Raw genomic sequence first — 20,168 nt, forward strand, 5'->3', positions numbered from 1 at the left:
CAGTACCCCATTCCTGCTTTCCCACCATACCCCTCAGTAGTAAGGACTACATCTAACTCCTTTTTGAATATATTTAGTGAATTGGCCTCAACAACTTTCTGTGGTAGAGAATTCCACATGTTCACCACTCTCTGGGTGAAGAAGTTCCTCCTCATCTCGGTCCTAAATGGCTTACCCCTTATCCTTAGACTGTGACCCCTGGTTCTGGACTTCCCCAACATTGGGAACATTCTTCCTGCATCTAACCTGTCTAAACCCATCAGAATTTTAAACGTTTCTATGAGGTCCCCTCTCATTCTTCTGAACTCCAGTGAATAGAAGCCCAGTTAATCCAATCTTTCTTGATAGGTCAGTCCCGCCATCCCGGGAATCAGTCTGGTGAACCTTCGCTGCACTCCCTCAATAGCAAGAATGTCCTTCCTCAGGTTAGTAGACCAAAACTGTACACAATACTCCAGGTGTGGCCTCACCAAGGCCCTGTACAACTGTAGCAACACCTCCCTGCCCCTGTACTCAAATCCCCTCGCTATGAAGGCCAACATGCCATTTGCTTTCTTAGCCGCCTGCTGTACCTGCATGCCAACCTTCAATGACTGATGTACCATGACACCCAGGTCTCATTACACCTCCCCTTTTCCTAATCTGTCACCATGCAGATAATAGTCTGTCTCTCTGTTTTTACCACCAAAGTGGATAACCTCACATTTATCCACATTATACTTCATCTGCCAGGCATTTGCCCACTCACCTAACCTATCCAAGTCGCTCTGCAGCCTCATAGCATCCTCCTCGCAGCTCACACTGCCACCTAACTTAGTGTCACCCGCAAATTTGGAGATACTACATTTAATCCCCTCGTCTAAATCATTAATGTACAGTGTAAACAGCTGGGGCCCCAGCACAGAACCTTACGGTACCCCACTAGTCACTGCCTGCCATTCTGAAAAGTACCCATTTACTCCTACGCTTTGCTTCCTGTCTGACAACCAGTTCTCAGTCCACGTCAGCACACTACCCCCAATCCCATGTGCTTTAACTTTGCACATTAATCTCTTGTGTGGGACCTTGTCGAAAGCCTTCTGAAAGTCCAAATATACCACATCAACTGGTTCTCCCTTGTCCACTCTACTGGAAACATCCTCAAAAAATTCTAGAAGATTTGTCAAGCATGATTTCCCTTTCACAAATCTATGCTGACTTGGACCTATAATGTCACCTCTTTCCAAATGCACTGCTATGACATCCTTAATAATTGATTTCATCATCTTACCCACTACCGATGTCAGGCTGACCGGTCTATAATTCCCTGTTTTCTCTCTCCCTCCTTTTTTAAAAAGTGGGGTTACATTGGCTACCCTCCACTCGATAGGAACTGATCCAGAGTCAATGGAATGTTGGAAAATGACTGTCAATGCATCCGCTATTTCCAAGGCCACCTCCTTAAGTACTCTGGGATGCAGTCCATCAGGCCCTGGGGATTTATCGGCCTTCAATCCAATCAATTTCCCCAACACAATTTCCCGACTAATAAGGATTTCCCTCAGTTCCTCCTCCTTACTAGACCCTCTGACCCCTCTTATATCCGGAAGGTTGTTAATGTCCTCCTTAGTGAATACCGAACCAAAGTACTTGTTTAATTGGTCTGCCATTTCTTTGTTCCCCGTTATGACTTCCCCTGATTCTGACTGCAGTGGACCTATTTTTGTTTTTACTAACCTTTTTCTCTTTACATATCTATAGAAACTTTTGCAATCCGCCTTAATGTTCCCTGCAAGCTTCTTCTCGTACTCCATTTTCCCTGCCCTAATCAAACCCTTTGTCCTCCTCTGCTGAGTTCTAAATTTCTCCCAGTCTCCGGGTTCACTGATATTTCTGGCCAATTTGTATGCCACTTCCTTGGCTTTAATACTATCCCTGATTTCCCTTGATAGCCACGGTTGAGCCACCTTCCCTTTTTTATTTTTACGACAGACAGGAATGTACAATTGTTGTAGTTCATCCATGCAGTCTCTAAATATCTGCCATTGGCCATCCACAGTCAACCCCTTAAGTATCATTCGCCAAACAATCCTAGCCAATTCACGCCTCATACCTTCAAAGTTACCCTTCTTTAAGTTCTGGACCATGGTCTCTGAATTAACTGTTTCATTCTCCATCCTAATGCAGAATTCCACCATATTATGGTCACTCTTCCCCAAGGGGCCTCGCACAACAGGATTGCTAATTAATTCTCTCTCATTACACAACACCCAGTCTAAGACGGCCTCCCCCCTAGTTGGTTCCTCGACATATTGGTCTAGAAAACCATCCCTTATGCACTCCAGGAAATCCTCCTCCACCGTATTACTTCCAGTTTGGTTAGCCCAATCTATGTGCATATTAAAGTCACCCATTATAACTGCTGCACCTTTATTGCATGCACCCCTAATTTCCTGTTTGATGCCCTCTCCAACATCACTACTACTGTTCGGAGGTCTGTACACAACTCCCACTAACGTTTTTTGCCCTTTGGTGTTCTGCAGCTCTACCCATATAGATTCCACATCATCCAAGCTAATGTCCATTCTAACTATTGCATTAATCTCCTCTTTAACCAGCAATGATACCCCACCTCCTTTTCCTTTTATTCTATCCTTCCTGAATGTTGAATACCCTTGGATGTTGAGTTCCCAGCCCTGATCATCCTGGAGCCACGTCTCTGTAATCCCAATCACATCATATTTGTTAACATCTATTTGCACAGTTAATTCATCCACTTTATTACGGATACTCCTTGCATTAAGACACAAAGCCTTCAGGCTTGTTTTTTTAACACCCTTTGTTCTTTTACAATTTTGCTGTACAGTGGCCCTTTGATCTCATTGGAACACAAAATTCTGAGGGGGATTGACAGGGTAGATATTGAGAGATTGTTTCCCCTGGCTGGAGAGTCTAGAACCAGCAGGCATAATCTCAGGATAAGGAGCCAGCCTTTTAAGACTGAGATGAGGAGGAATTTCTTCACTCAGACTGGTTGTGAATCTTTGGAATTTTCTGCCTCAAAGTGCCGAGTCAAGTACAGCGCCTAAGTACAAGTGCAGCGCCTAAAATCCAGAACTCTCGGGACCGAGGCCATTCCGGATTCTCGATTGCTTTATGACATCACGATCTGGAAGCACCCGAGCCCAGGTTCGGGTATTTCCGCATTTCGGAATGTCAGACAGTGGAGGGGGGTGGGGGTGGGGTGTTGCCTGCCGAGGATGGTGTTCGGGTGAGGCCCCATCAAGGAGGTCGTCAGGCAGGACCCCGCCAAGTTGAGCGGGCTGGCGAGGAGGGCCCGAGGTAAGAACAGCGGCGGGGAGTCGAGCGGCGGCGACGCAAGGCCCGAGGTCGGCACGGTCGTCGGGTCCGGATTCCGGAAAATTTTACAGATTCCAGACACCCCTGCCACCGATCGGGCTGGAATCCGGATTCTCGACGCTGCACTTGTGTAGTCAAGGCTGAGATAGATATAGTTTTAGACTCCAGAGGAATTAGGGATGTGGGGATATGGCGGGAAAGTGGATTTGAAGTTGAAGATCAGCCATGATCTAATTGAATGGAGGAGCAGGCTCAAGGTGGTGAATGGCCTACTCCTACTCCCAATTTTTATGTTTTGTTTCTCTGGCCTGCTAAGTATTTCCTGTTTATATATCACAATGATTACTGGGCCACTGAGAAAAAGACAAGAGTGTTATCTGCAACAACTCATACAATGAGAGTATCCTGCCAGCAAGAGATCAGACTATTGACAGGTCTTCCTTGTCCTTGAGAAGTTGCCTACAAACAGTCGACAATGTTTCTCACCTTCAGTTCAATCAAATGTAAAGATCAAATTACAGGAGGACATTAATAAACTTTCAGAAAAGGCATATAATTGGCAAATGAATTTCAACACAGATAAATGTAAGAAATCACATTTTGGTCAGAAGAATAGGGAGGTCACATAATATTTGGAGGGTGAGATTCTAGGTGGGGTAGAGGAGCAAAGGATTCTGGGAGTACAAATACACAAATCGCTAAAGGTAGCAACACAGGTTAACAAGGCCATAAAAAGGTAAACCAAGCACTTGGGTTTATTTCTAAAGGGATAGAATTGAAAAGTAGTGGTTATACTAAACTTGTATCGAACCTTGGTTGACCACACTTGGAGCACTGCGTACAATTCTGGTCGCCATATTATAGAAAGGATATAGAGGCTCTGGAGAGGGTGCAGAGAAGATTTACAAGGATGATACCAGAAATGTGAGGGTATACCTTTGAGGAAATGATGACCAGGCTGGGTCTCTTTTTGCTTGAAAAAAGGCTGAGGGTGATCTAATCATCATCAATTGCAGTCCCTCGAAACAAGGTCTTTAAAATTATGAATCGGTTTTGATAGAGTAGATAGAGAGAGAATGTTTGCACTTGTGGGGAAGGGCATAAATGGAGGCCATCAATATAGTATCACCAACAAATCAAATAGGGAATTCAGAAGAAACTTCTCTCCCCAGACGGTGGTGAGAATGTGGAACTCACTACCATGGGGTAGTTGAGGCAAGTAAGAGGAGGCTAGATAAGCATGAGGGAGAAGGGAATAGAGGGTTATGCTGATAGTTAGATGAGGAAAGATGGGAGGAGGCTTGAGTGGAGCATAAACACCAGCATGGACTGGTTAGGCCGAATGGCCTATATCTATGCCATTTATCCTATATAATCCTATCCTATGTAATCATTGCTGCAAGACAGAATTCAGTGAGCAAAACAAAAAGGACTGTTACTTTAATATCAGAAGTGATTTTAAGGTACTGAAGCAATTAAGAACTGTATTGCTATTTAAATCTGACCTTTTTGCTTATCTGCTTGCTGATTTCTATCTATAGACAAAAATGAGTTATTTTAGCCTGAGCTACATGGTATGTCAGTGTATGCTGTGTTCCCGATTTATTGGAAAGATCAGGAGGGTAAGGTGGGCAGCCCATACTAGTGCAAATTTAGCCATCCATCAGATCTGGCTGGACCACATCAAGCACTATTGGGCCTCATTCTCCTCTGCAAAACTGCCACTACTCCAGGTTCATCCTGGAGAACAAATATAACCACTGGCTTCTTTTGTCCACAATCAACCATTTCCTTAAACCCCTTTCCTCTGTCCCCTGTGACAAGTGCAAAGAGCTCATTAACTTCTATGTCTCCAAGACTGAGCCCAACCATTCAGCTACCTCTGCTGCTTCCCGCCCCCTCTGCTTTACAAGCTGTCACCAACCCCCCCACCCCCCAAACCCCCATCTCGCTTTCCTCCTCGATAGTGTTGTCACCTCCCAAATCCCATATCATATTTGCATCTCTCAATTAGATTTCCGTCACAAATGACATCCTGTGACCGTAATGTACTATCCCTCCTCATCCTTCTTGACCTGTCTGCAGCAATGGCTTCTTGCCCCCCCGCTGTTACCTCTAGAGCCCCCCAAGGATCTATCCTGGCTCCCCCCTTCATCTACATGCTGCCCCTTGGCATCATCTGAAGGCATGTAGTTTTCCACATGTACGCTGATGACACCCAGCTCTAGCTCACCACCACCTCTCGCCCCCTCCAGTAACTCTCAGGTATCAAACGGCTTGTCTGCCATCCAGCCCTGAGTGAATTGAAATTTCCAATTCGAACATTAAAATTGATCAAAATACACAATTTTTAACATAAAACTTAAACATTTTCAGAGGGCACCTACAACAAGACATAGGAAATGATCTTTCACTACTGACTGTACAGGGACAGTGATTTATGGTGCAGTTACACTACCGCAGTACGATCCGTGCAGAGCAGTATCACTTCATGCTCCAAATGCAGCTGGAAAATCTGGAATCAAGAGCACAATCAAACTCCCCAAGCAAAACAGAGCAAGACTCACTCCCTGCTCTGTGGTATAAATCCAGTGAATTTATACCACAGAAGTAAGTTTAGTGCATCTGCAAAGCCAGAAGTGCTTTGTACCAATGGTAACTTGCTGTGTAAATGCAGCCTTAGACTACTTCCTGCAGCCATTGTGGACTTCGAGTAACCTGAGAGTGATTGAAAGCTTAAGATACATGTGCAGATATGAGATTCAAAGTGTTGATATTCTGCTAATGAAACTATTAACACCCTTCTCTTTAAACTAAGCCAGTGTAGCAGAATAAAATGGGTTTAATAGATAGTTATTTCTTCAGAAGAATATTAGATGATGGGGTAAAAAGAGCAGTTTGGAGCAAACAAACTTGTAGCAATATGAAATCTGGACCAAGTGTTGACAGTAAAGGATGTTAACGGAAACTGCATAATAGCATTGCACTGATTTAAATTCACCACTTTATTCTTAAACTGAGCCTGGCATTCATTCCATGCAGAAATGTTCAGCATCAGAAAAGGAACATTGAAGTTCTTTTTAGAAGTTGAAGAATGTTTACTGGCATTAGATAAAAGCACGATTATCCGATCACCGTTTTTAAAATGCAAATGAATTTTATTTTCTCTAAGTGCAGCACTAAAAGCATCCCAGTCTCTTCAGTTTCTCCAATAGTCATATCTAATAGTGTTTCTGAACTTTAACAGTGGGAGTGACTGGTCACTGCATTACATCATACTATCCTCACACAGTGATTGCAGTGAGTTTGAAGCAGCATAGAAGAGCAATTAAACCTTTGACTAAGAGGTTTGATTCTGCTGAATGTTAATTAAGCAAGAAAGTCAAAGTAAATTAAATGATAGGCTGTTTCTTGTTTTATGTATTTAACATGATAAAAGGCTATAGAAAATGAAAGGATACAATGCTATATTTACTCCTAATTAAGGCAAGGACAAATGTTAATAACTACATAGATTCTAAATAAATTAATGAGAGATGTTTCAAAATCATGTCTGATGCAATGCACACACATACATATATCATTTCTAAACAGTCAAGATGAGCAGGTTTAAAAGTGATGTAGTCATTTAACAGAAATACTTTTTATGTTTACAATAAGTTAATCACAGCTGCAAGAGCCCAAGAGTGCAATATTTGCATTGAATAGATTCTAGTGCAGTGAAAACATGTGTGACGCCAAGTTGGGGACAGAGTGAACAGTGAACATTACTTAAAGGATTAATAGTCAAACCAAAAACGTTGGAACTGCCGAGCACAGGTTGATAGTACCCGAAAAAGAAAGCTGGGTCACAACCAAAGCAACAATCTTTCTTTCTCTTTCAGACAGTGATGAATAAGCTCTGCACTTCCTGTGCTTATTTTAGAGTTAAAAGAAGCTGCCTGAAATCTGAAATAAAAACAGGACATTAATTTAAATGGATGGAAAGTCAAAGGCCTGGCGAGCCAGTGATTTCTCTCTGAGCTCCATTACTGGACAGATCAAAGAATTCACCTTGTAGTCAGATCCTTTGCTCCCCACCATCGCCATGTATTCTAACCATTTTTGATTTGAATTGGTCACCAACCACAAAAAATGTTTAAGCACAGGGCAAGAGGAGAGCAAAGCAGTCATATCCCCTGCCGCCCGCCTTTGCAGCATGGAACATCAAAGCCACGCGTGCAGAGAGCCTTGGGAGAAGTATATAGTCTTAATGAGACTGCATAGGAAAAATACTCATCATAAAATGGGGTAATGGACTTTTATTCTTACATTTCATCCTTTATAAAGGGAATGATATTAGTGCTGGAAGATGCAACACTTCTCTGATTTTGCTGAGTGAAGACCTTCAGCTCTGTTCCAATTTGCGTCAACCTCAAAAGAATAATCTTCCAACTCCATCCATCCAATTAGTGCTGAATTAGCAGTGTGCCAAATACAATTGAGTTTTGCATAGAATCTCCACAGGCATCAGTTGAAAGAGATTTACAACTGATCAATCTGGATGTATTTGAGCTTGTGTTTCCAGAGGTGAAAGGCCACCATTTAATCTGCTGCATGATGCTAGCCCATTCTAGTAAGAGTGTAATAGTCCACAAAATGCCTCTTAAAACAAAAAAAATGTTCTCATTGATGGGCCAAAATTAAATGTAGCTTATGAATAAATGAGATTTTGACAACCTGAAGTGTATCTGGCAGTGTTCTGGATTCCCACTCAGGATTCTGGACCAGAAAGGTCAAAATTCAGCAGGTTAGCCAGAAAAAAGTTTGGATGAACAAGTTTCCAAGATCAAGGGAGCTAAGATTTAAGACAAAAGCAAAGTACTGCAGATGCTGGAAATTTGAAATAAAAACAGAAAATGCTGGAAATATTCAGGTCAGCTAGTATCTGTGGAGAGTTAACGTTTCAGGTCGATAACCTTTCAGAGATATAACTGATTTTAAGTAAGTGCAGGGGCAGGAAAAGGGGGGAGGGGAGGAAAGAACAAGCGGGAAGGTATGAGATAAAGTGGAAGGCAGGAGTGATTAAAAGCCGAAAGGTATGATAGTACAACGTAAAAAGATGGTAATGGGACAAGTAAAGAAACAAAAAGAGATAAACCTAGAATGGAAATGGCAGAATAATCAATAGCTGCCATGTGAAAAAATAGGGGCAGAGATTATGGTCTGAAATTGTGGAATTCAATGTTGCGTCCAGAGGCTGTAAAGTGCCTAATCGAAAGACAAGTGCTGTTCCACAAGCTTCCATTAATCTTCATTGGAACAGCGCAAGAGGCCAAGGACTGAGTGGTCAGTGTGGGAGTGGACTGGAGAATTAAAGGGACAGGCAACCGGAAGCTCGGGGTCACGATTATGGACTGAATGCAGGTGTTCCACAAAGCGATCACCCAATCTGCGTTTAGTTTCCCCAATGTAGAGGAAACCGCATCACGAGTAGTGAATACAGTATACTAAATTACAATTCGTACAAGTAAATCACAGTTTCGCTGAGTGTTTGGAGCCCTGGACAGCGGAAAGGGAGGTAAAAGGTCAGGTATTGCATCTCCTGCACTTGCATAGGAAGGTGCTGTGGGAAGGGGAGGGGGTGTTGCAGAGGGAGCGGCCCCTTCGGAATGCTGAAAGGGGAGGGAAAGATTTGTTCGGTGGTGGGATCACACTGAAGATGATGGAAAATAAAAGGATGATTCTTTCAATGTGGAGACTGTTGGGGTGAAAGGTGAGGACAAGGGGAACCCCATCATCATACTGGAAGGGGAAGGGGTGAAAGCAGAAGGGAAATGGAACTAACAGAATCTAAGGCTGACACAACTACAGTTGAGGGGAGTCCACGATTGAGGAAAAAGGAAGGCAAATTGGAAATACTAGTACGGAAGGTGGCACCATCAGAGCTGATGCAACGGAGACGGAGAAATTGGGAGAATGGAATAGAATCCTTACAGGAAACAGGATAGAAATGTATTCCAGGTAGCTGTGGGAGTCAGTGGGTTTATAGTGGATGTTTGTCGATAGCCCATCCCCACAAATGGCCACAGAGAAGTCCAGATTTAAGACAGTTAATCCAGATAAAGCTAGTCCAGATACACCTACCAACGTGGAAGGCACATTTACCCAGGAGCGAAGGAGCCAGGAGGAACGGCTAGCACCCCTACAGATGGAGGTTCATCAATTTGAAAGCTCATAAGGCCAACACCATCCTTTCAGAAGAAGGCAAGGCAACTACTTCATCCATACCGGCTCATAAGGAGGTTGTAATAAGTTCTGTAAACATCGGCAACAACGTGTACATAGATTTTAATCTATTCACTAGACTGGCTCTCTAATGTCGTTAACCTGTCAGCTATCCAGGGAGGTTAATCCTAAATTAATTTTCATCATTTTATATCAGTCAATGATCTCAAACTGTAAATTTATATTCAGCAAGCAGTTAATGCTGAATTACTATGACATAGCTAAACTGCCTTTGTAACCCATATTTATGAATTATTTGAATACTCAATGTTTAATTGCTACTGTGATTCCAAAGTTAATAAACAATTGTTTGTTGTCTGACTTCTTTACTAATTGTTAAAAAAAAATTCACTCAGGATCTGTGTGTGGATCCCAATGGGAGTTTGGTACTGTAAATGCTAATATAATTCAAACTATCTGTCAAGCAATATTTAGGCGTCATTAACTCTAGGCATAAAGTGGGTGGTAAACTTCAGATGATTCCTTAATGAGGAATAGTGTGAAGGGTTAAGGATTTGTCAGATGCCTTTCATGAACATTCTCGACAGGGTATTAATCCCAGGTGTTCTTACAATATTCTACTTGCATTGCGCAATTATGAAACATAATTAAATAGTTTATTGACTTGTCAACTTCGGACCTCAAAACATCCGATACGATTAAAATGTGTTTTAAATCAAAAAGGAAGCATACAGCAAAATCTAATAAAAACGAATTCTTGAAACAAGAACATGTAATTCAAATAAAACCCTGAAGGTGGAGCCATAATTCAAAACCACAACTAAATGAAAACGTACAAATTTGACAGACCAAACCCTGAAGTAGTTTCCTACAGGAATCAATTCCCTCAATGTTTTGGTCAAGTGAACCTGTTTGGAAAACGATTGCACAATTTGCAAAGTTCAACATCTTTGGATTTGAGTATCAAATTTAGTTTACAGAAAATTAAATAGGCAACTGCATTAACTAAAAACACACTTGATGCAAGCAAAAGAAAACACACACTCCATTATAAAGTGCCAACATTACACATTCTATTTCTCAGTAATTCAGACATTTTAATTTTTAATCTGAACACTTGGTACAGAAGGCAATCACACAAGCAAAATAATGAAAAATTCCACTTTTCTTCAAAAAGACTTTACAATCATATTCTGCTAATATTAATATAAAGCTGTTGGAACAAAAACCATTTAAAAATTGTTTTAGTTATTAGAATCCAGTGTTTCTATGTGGCTGCAAAATGCCAGGCATCAATATTTAAGATTATTTACTGTAAAATCTGAAACAGCACCCTTCTTCTCCATTGACCTCAAGTTCACTGTTTTGCCCCTTCAAAATTACCAAAAACTATTTAGCCTAACAAAAATATTTCATTAAAACTAAGTGTACGCAAAATAACTGAAACCCATTTAAAAAATGTTTTTAAATAAGTTAATCAGGATCAGTAGCTCAAGTTTACTTCAATTAAATCTTGCAGCCCCGATTCCTGGTTCTTTGATGGAAGGAGCAAATCACATTATCAACAGCCTAATACAATGCTCAAACAAAAAGGTTGTGTGCAATTACTGATCCTTGGTGGTAAAATAAACCCGGTTACTAAAACAGGCCAACAGTCAAAATGTTTGAGGAGTGCACCAATTGAGAACTTAAGCTGTACTTTACAAAAGGAGCTAAAAAAAAAAACTGATGCATCAACAAGATTGAAAAAATGTCAGCATGCATGTTCTGTATTTCTGCAATTGTAACATGAATGTACATGTACATTCACCATATTGGGGAGCAAATTCACAAAAGCACACCAAATGCACCAAGTAAATTAATTACGAGATGGTTTACCATGAAATGTAACGAGGTACAACATAAATGAAAATTATTTTTATTTCTCTAGAATGTATATAATACAACCAAATAGTTAAGAACAAAATTAAACAAAAGTCAGTTTCACCACTTAAAATGCAGCTTCACATTTTCCAATAGTGTAGCAGTCCTGTGACATCATTCTGAACGTAGCTATTTAAAAAGAAATGCAAGGTCTGAATGGACTCCAAGGCCAACTATACTGTGTTACCAGTCTGAGATTGCAAGCTACAAAATCAATTCACAGCCAGCAACACCTGATTAATACTGCCTGACTGGAATCGTTCTTGTGCACAGAACCCTGCACATGTTCTCAAAAAAACTATCAATTTATAAAGTGCCTATGAGATCACTTTTTAAATGCAGATTGGCACCACACTGGAATTACCCGCCACATGGTGTCAAGGCCAAGTGATGCGAGAAAACCTCTCCAAGGGTTCTCAGAACTGCGTTCAAGTAAGACTGGGACCTGGTTCCAATTATGCTGTCACTTCTGTGTCACTGCAAAAAGATTACTTTGCAATGATAGAGTGGAACTTAACTCTGCCCCTAGTTGCACTGTGTTTCTATCAAGTTTTTAAAAGTTTTTTTTCTTTAATTTTGAAGTTTGCATTGTGTTTTATTTTTTTTACTTGTACTCTAGGTGAAGGAAATTAGTACTGAGAAATGGAACATTTTATCTGCTTGTCACCCTGTGTCAATAGCAAGCACCTTCAGATAGAGCACAGCCCAATGCAGACTGAAGGTTGTTTTACTTTGTCTCAAACCATGCAACAAGCCGCCCCCCCCCACTTACTGTACCGGTACAGAGTCTGTGGTTCTCGTATTGGAATGTATAGCCACCTAAGAACTCATGCTAAGAATGGAAGCAAGTCTTCCTTGATTCCGAGGGACTGCCTGATGATGATGATGATGATGATGATGAACCGGTGGGTTTCCGTGCAACTGCCACCTGGTTAAGTTATACATCTTGAATGAGGCAGTCAATTTGTGAGCAGTTTCATGTTGTGGGAACAGTTAAAATATTTTACATAGGACTGTTCAGACAACAGGAAAAGGAGATTTTAGGGCAAAAGAACATACTAACTGCCACACCACCCACTTTCCATGAAGAACTAACGTGTAGAAAGTGCAAAATTAAAGAAAGCAACGGATTTGTTCAAACAGCAAACTTAAAAATTAATGCTAGACAGCAGTGCAGGTAGCAACTGCCAAAACATCACAATCAGAGGCAGCAAATGAGTCTGTTGGGGAGCGGACCCTGGATACATGATATATTTGCACCTCCTACAGTGTGAGCATTTTACAGCTCCTGTTAGTTTGCCATGATCTGACTGGATGCTGATGGTGTGACCAGTTTGATCAAGATTTCTGAATTCTAGAGTATTGCTCACTTTTCTCATTCTCAGTCATGAAAGAAAGTAGATTCAGTCAGGAGATGTTTGTCTCCCTCCAACGTGATTTGAAATTAAAAATTCCCACTCAGTATGCCGTGCAGTAGGCAGTGACACTGGGCTTGATTGGTTATTACTCCAAGCTGCTGGAAATGAATTTCACTCCAGCCACAAAGAGCAAAGACAGAATTGCTAGTGATTCTCTAGGAATGGCAAATAAATAAATTCTGTCACGGAGGGGAAATGCTGCAAAAAAAAAAGTTAGAAATCAGAAAATAAAGAAACGGAATGAACAGACACCCTGCCTGTGCTTGGGGGGGGGGGGGGGGGGGGGGGTTCCATCACACTTAGTCGGATCCTTCTCTAGAAAAAATGCAAAAATGTAAAAAATAGAAATATTGAAAATGAATGAAGGAGAGAAGGAGAAGTCAAACATTTATGGACTAACAAGTATATTACAATTAAAGTGGTTTTCTTTCTCCTTTTCAGTTACCTCCACTGCACAAACTGCTTCAATCATATATGTAGAACAGTAGGAGTCAGACTTCTGGTCTTAAGCCTATTCAGGTTTCCATTCTCCACAGCTAGTATATTCATCTTCAGGGCTGTGCTCCACACAGCTCAACTCAACAGGCAACACTGATTCAGAACACCAATCAAACCGAGGAGTGTGACCGTCTCATTGGAAAAACACCAAACCAAAGAAATGGCCAATGCCCATTCTTTTTGGAGCAGAAGCAAACAGTATCCATCTTTCTTCATTCCTCATGTACTGACAGTGCCGAGCACCTCACTTAGTAGCTAAACCAAGAATTATTGAAACTCAAGGAAGGTGGTATCATCTGGCTTTAAAAAAATTACACTAATCCTGAAGGTACTTACTCATTCCAGTTATTCCTTTTCAAGTACTATATCAATACAACAGTACTCTGATAAAAATAGAAATTAAACGTGCTCATCCAAAACCAAACTAAAGATCTTTTAGAATGATAATGACTCCATGCATATAATACTTTTAGATGCAGTATAGATTGAATACAAATGGATTTGCGAAGCTAATGCATCACAGCGCAATGATCAGGATGAACCCATTCATATATACATATGTATATAATGATACTCATTTTCTTTGCTTTAAGTCCACACACTGCCACATAGCATCCTGTGAAAGAGTCCATATGCTAATGCAATTCTTTAACTAGGTGCAAAAGAAGTTGTGCAACAACCTTATTTGTCGTTACTATTTCTGCAGAAGTAGCTTCACTTCAATCAATGTCTCCTCCAGATGCAGATTTCACTGTGCAATATACAAGCGGGAAACTGTTTCCCATACATTACACGTTCGGTGATGATTACACTTAAACATCCAGAACAGCCCTCTGATCACTGAATTTTACGGTGTTACCCAATGTAAGGATCTGGCTGGTTAGGCCTTCGTACAGATAAATAGCAAGACGCAAACACAAACATTATACTAAAAATATACTTAGATCAGTGCTGCTGTGCGTCAATGCTTTTTACTGAAATGTTTCTCCATCAATGCTCAAATTTATGAAAATATGAGCAACTTTGAAAAGGAAACAAAGCACTATTCCAGTGTAACCAAGCTTTCTGGAAATTACCAGAAAATGATGTTTATAGGTGCACAAAAATGTAAAATAGTGATTCAGAAGTTCATAATACAATGGAAAACATCAAGAAATAGACTAATGGATCTATTGAAAAGAACTGGGACTCCTGGAAAATAGTGCCAACAAATGGAGACTGACAATAAAAGAGAAGTGAATGTGCTGAAATGGAAGATCGCTACTGGGCAACATGTGCCAAATAGACAACAGGCAAGTTACGTGTTTGTATGTTAGAATTAGTTAACACCATTCCAATGATGTGTAGGGTGATAAAACAGTTTGCAATCATAGATCTAGTAAAGCTATAAAAGGTATAGGATTAATTAACAAATTATTACCTATACACATTTTCAAAGGTAAATGAAATAAAATTCACTATTTACACACTATTAATTCATCTTAGAACAGCCTTTAAAAGGAGTACTTCCTTTACAGTCAATTAGTGGACACGAGAAATAACAGACATATTCTACAGTGCAAAACATGTTACTGCAATGCTCCCACTTTATTTTATGTAACTCAGACATTCCTTTAAATGTAATAAATTAGTTGTCAGGGTTGTCTCCAAGCACTAAAGGGTTCACAGTCTATTTGTACAAACTCATAGTCGGACTCTGATACATGCACATATATGCATCGCATAGCAGCCTTCGTGCAAAGCCTTGGATACTTTTAGGATCCAATCCATGTAGTTCCTCTGGTGACATTTTTAAATATTCTCCTATCTCAGGACACTGAGTCACTTGGGGGATGTTGTATCCATTCTGTCCACCTGCAAAACAAAATCCAAATTAAGCAGAAAAACAATGGTCTTATTTCTAATGCTTTTTGTACAAATCATAATGTATATATAGATTAAGAAGAACGGAATTTAACACTTTTTGAAAACAATGAGACCTGGAATTTCTTTAGAAAATAGCTCCAAAGTAACTTCAGAATGAATTTCACTTAGCACCCATGACACTTAATTATTATAAAAATAGCACATCCACATAACATGTTTGGGAACAAGTCTATATTTAGGGAAGATTTGAAACCGACCAGTTAGCTTATACCTTCAATCAACAAATCCACTTTCATAATTAACATGAGCATGATGAAAGCAGCATTACTGTTGCGTAACTGTGAATGGGGGGGGGACATAGAAATTAGAAGCAGAAGTAGGCCATTCAGCCCCTCGAGCCTGCTCCGCCATTCAAGAAGATCATGGCTGATCAGCTACCTCAACTCCACTTTCCTGCACTATTCCCATATCCCTTAATATCCAATACAATTTGATGTTGCTATGTCAGAGAACCCTGAACCAGTTGAGAAGAATGTAATTTATGAAGCCAGATGAAAAGACATGGAAGTGCAGAGGTGACGTGCCCCCATTTAAAGTACATTTCTCTGGTGATGTGCACGTGGTTTCCAGCTCATGCAGTTTTAAAAGGAAGGCCGAGAGGAAGCCCCCAATATAGTTTGGTGATATGATAAATTGTTTTCTTCTATTAAAGCAACAAGATTACATGCACGAGTTATTTTTGGAAAAGATCTTCTCAATGGGCCCTTGATTCCTAATGAAGTTTCTAGTAAAATGTTACAAATATTTCAGTTACAAAATGAGAGTTCAAGGATACAATGAAATGAACATAGCAAGAACCCAGAGGTTCATTCGAGGATCTACTTTGTGACTAGGGTTTGGGCATTTTCAGATATTTGATATAAATCACTGCAAGAATTTTCTCTTTCTCCCCTGCCCACCCCCCACAAAAAAAGTAACCGCAGCAGTTTTGCAAACCAACACTGATGTTCAGTATATTATAATAAAATATTTAGTTATGTTAAAGATATATAAAAAAGGATTTATTTAAACTGTTCATCATTTTAGGTTGCTTTGCAGTTAAGTCCCACGCAGTCCCTTGCAATTGGTGAAAGCCTAAAAAATTGATTAAATTCAATTTAAAAAATCAAATGTGTTGGTTACACTTTAGGTACATGGTCCGCACCACTATTCTGTGCAAGACCCTGGCATGCATCCTTGAAGAAGGCACAAAACTAAGAGAGTCTCCAGTCTCATAACAAAAAGCCATTTAAAGTTTGTTGCTACATTAATGAGATAACAAATAAATTAGTGGACAAAGACTTGAACACAAACTCTAGGCTGACACTACAACAATGCAGCACTCATTCAATAACACACTGGAAGTGCTATCCTCGGATGAGATGTTAATCCATGGCTCTATCTGCTCTCTCAAGTGGATGCAAAAGATCCCATGGCACTATTTGAAGAACAGTACTCGAATTCTAGTGGAGTCCTGCCAACATTTATCCCTCAACCAATACTACAAAAACAAGATTACTGAATCATTTATCTTATTGCTGTTTGTGGGATTTTGCTGTGCTCAAATTGGATGTCGCATTTCCCTGCATTACAACAGTGACTACATTTCGAAAGTACTTCTTTGGCTGTGAAGCTTTGAAGAATCCTGAGGATTTGAAAAGTGCTATATTAGTGTATCTCTCTTTCTTTCAGATTTGTAAAGGAAGAATTATGAACTAAAATGTAATTCTTAAGCCAGAAGTGGGAGACAATCAATCTTGTTAATTACCTAAGCATTCTTCTGCTTTGCATACATGCTTACAGAAGTGCCTATAACAAATGCTCTGCAATATCATAATGGCATTTGATTTCCTTCACTCACTGAAATAAAAGTTCATGGAACTACAATTGGAGTCATGCAGAAGCTTGCTGCTTAAATCTGCTACCTCAGGATTTACGTAAGAAACAAATTTAGGAACATTTCAAGAAAGCAGCATTCTGGGATTCAGTTGCAGTGATAAAATGTTCAAGCTTTTTCTTGCATTTACGCTAAACTTAGCGATGGTTACTACCATGCTGCACGCCTTTAGCTATGCAGTTTATAATGTACTTCAGTGTATTCAAATTGCTCACAGTGCTATGAGAGAAACTTCAGTTACCTAGACACTGACTGATTTTAGCAATTAGCACTCCTTTGCATTGCGTTTATATTGCCCATGAAATATAAAATGATACAACTAAACAGATGATATAATAATAGAAGAATGAAACTCAATTGTACATCGCATTTAACTGAAATAAAACTAATTTATAGTGCTAAACTGCCTATATAATTTGCTACACAGAATACCTCTGGGCACACATCCTGATTGCCAGCACAATGACAGACAACACACAAACAGCATGAAAGAGTAAAGGCACAAAAGAAATGCAGGTCATGAAAATTTCACTGTACCATCCCGATCTGCCATGCTGTCAAAAAACAACCAGGCTGAGTCATCTGGGCCATATTTGACAAAAGCCACATAGTGACTAGTCTCTATACAGAGTACAGCAAACAGTTTCATCTTCTGTCTGGGCACACAACACTGCCTCCAGGCATAGTCAGCCATCTGTTCTGGTAGAGTCACTTTTCTCTGCTTATGTCCTTGTCTCTTAGGATGGAGATGTACCTGGAACAAAGCAGATTGCATCAGTACAAACTCAAGACACTAGTACAATCTTACGTAAGTGCAGAGTTTGAGCAGCCAACAGGTCAACAACTCATTTTTTTCTAAATTTATTTGAATGTCATTGGCAAGGTCGGCATTTAATGCCCATCCTTTTTATTTAATACAACTGGGTGGCTTGTCAGGCCACTTTAGAGGGCAGTTAAGAGTCAACCACATTGGTGAGACTGGAGTTTCATATAGACCAAACCGTGCAAGATAGGCAGGTTTCCGTCCCTAAAAGGACATTGGTGAACCAGTTGGGTTTTTATAACAATAACAACTTCATGACCACTTTCATTGATACCACCTATTTATTTCCAGGTTTTAAAAACTGAATTCAAATTCAGCATTCTCTGGATTATTAGTCCAGGTCTCTAGAGTATCAGTCCAGCAGCGTAACTACCTTACTATAGGAACTTTATAAATTAATTTAACTCAAGAATATATAATGCTCAACAAAATATAATCTACGATGTAATTCCCCATATAGCAAATGCTCAATCTTGTTCAGTCAGAGCATATTTTGGGTTGGTAGTTTCAAGTGTTTTCACATGAAGAGAAGGAAGGAATTAAAAAAACAATCTGATGGGATCACCATGGCCAATTCTTCCATGCCTGAGGGACACTATCAGAGGTCCAAGAATAGAACATCTGCATGCCCCTTTCACCACAGAATATACAGCATATCTGAAAACCACCTTTTTTTAATAATAAGGATTTGTAAACATACCTCATGCAATTTTTCTGTCATGCTTTTGTTGTAACTTTTAGCATCAAATAGTCAACAAGCAAGGTCACATGGTAAACCAAACGATACTGGGATATTTAACAATTTAAGACAGTTTACATCAGGGCTAGCAAGACTGATGTGCGGAGTTGAAGGCACATGTTCACTCAAGTCTCAAGCATATTATCCCGACGGCATTAACTGAACATTAATGGGGTCAACAGATTTGCCCAGCTAAATGCAATTATTTTGGATTTGTAAACAGTGTCCAGTAAAGTTCCTTGTAATTTCTTTTGGCACCATGTGGCCCCGTTCAGGGGCTGCACACGCCATGCAAAGTACTATGCATGCGTGGTTTTTGCATTGAAAAACCGGCAAGCCAGCTGGAGCACTGTGCGGCCATGCGGCTTACAGGAAACATTGGTGCCCACTTCTGCAATGAACATCTTTTCCACCAGATCCGATAGGTGAAATGTTCATTAATTAAAATGGTATTAATTCAAATGAATTTTGGATTTTAAATGAATACATTTTAATGAAAGAATAAATTCAAAATGTGTCCACATTAGATCACAGTAAATATTATCGTGGCTCCATCTGTTACTTATAAACAATCTGCAGAAAATCAGTTAGAATCATAGAATCTTACAGTTCAGGAGGCCATTCAGCCAGTCGTGTCAGTATCAACTCTTTGCAAGAACTGTCTAATTTAGCCCCACACCCCAGCTTTTTCCCCATAAGCCTGAAAATTAGTTCTCAAGTACATGTCCAATTGCCTTGTAAAAGTTCCTATGGAATCTGATTCCACCACCCTTTCAGGTCGTGCGTTCCTGATCTTAACAACCCTGAAAGAAGAAATATTTCCTCATTTCCCCTGTTGCCAATTACTTTAGATCTATGACCTCTGGTTAACGACCCACTTGCCAGAGGAAACAGCTTCGCCCTACTTGCTCTATCAAAACAACGCATTTTAAATACCTTTTTTTTTAGATCTCCCCATAATCTTCTCTGCTCTCAGGAGAGCTTCTCTAAACTCTCCACATAACTGAAGTCCCTCATCCCAGGTATCAGCCTGGTAACCCTGCTCTGTGGTACCTCCAAGGCCTTGCCATCCTTCCTAGTGTGGTGCCCAGAATTGTACACAATACTCCAGCTGAGACTTAACCAGAGATTTGCAAAGATTTAGCATGATTTCCTGGTTTTTGTATTGGATGCCCCTATTTACAAAGCCAAGTATCCCATATGCTTTTGTAATCACCTTATGAACTTGCCCTAGTTGTAATGGTTTACCTATTACCTACCAATAAAATAAGCTAGCAGAATATACTTTTTTTTATTAATGTATATATTAATACGTATTTTTTTTAAAACATCACGACTGTCAAAGATTTGTGAATTGTCCCCCCACATCCCCCTGCTCTTGCGCCCCCTTCAAAATAG

The 20,168-nt window shown here is 40.1% G+C and overlaps 1 protein-coding gene across 1 annotated transcript in view; it reads right to left on the reverse strand.

Moving 5' to 3' along the window:
* Nucleotides 1-11,471: 11,471 nt before the first annotated feature.
* The window catches only part of cyld (cylindromatosis (turban tumor syndrome)), a 66,050-nt gene continuing 57,353 nt past the window's right edge, over nucleotides 11,472-20,168 (reverse strand). The window contains exons 15-16 of the mRNA XM_070898023.1: nucleotides 17,746-17,962; nucleotides 11,472-15,260 (exon numbers count right to left, since the gene is read on the reverse strand). Of these exons, the coding sequence (XP_070754124.1) occupies nucleotides 15,076-15,260; nucleotides 17,746-17,962 (402 nt within the window). The 3' untranslated portion in view covers nucleotides 11,472-15,075. The remainder of the gene's footprint in view (nucleotides 15,261-17,745; nucleotides 17,963-20,168) is intronic.

This window comes from Pristiophorus japonicus, chromosome 13 (genome assembly GCF_044704955.1).
Source record: "Pristiophorus japonicus isolate sPriJap1 chromosome 13, sPriJap1.hap1, whole genome shotgun sequence".
NCBI classification, from domain to species: Eukaryota; Metazoa; Chordata; class Chondrichthyes; family Pristiophoridae; genus Pristiophorus; species Pristiophorus japonicus.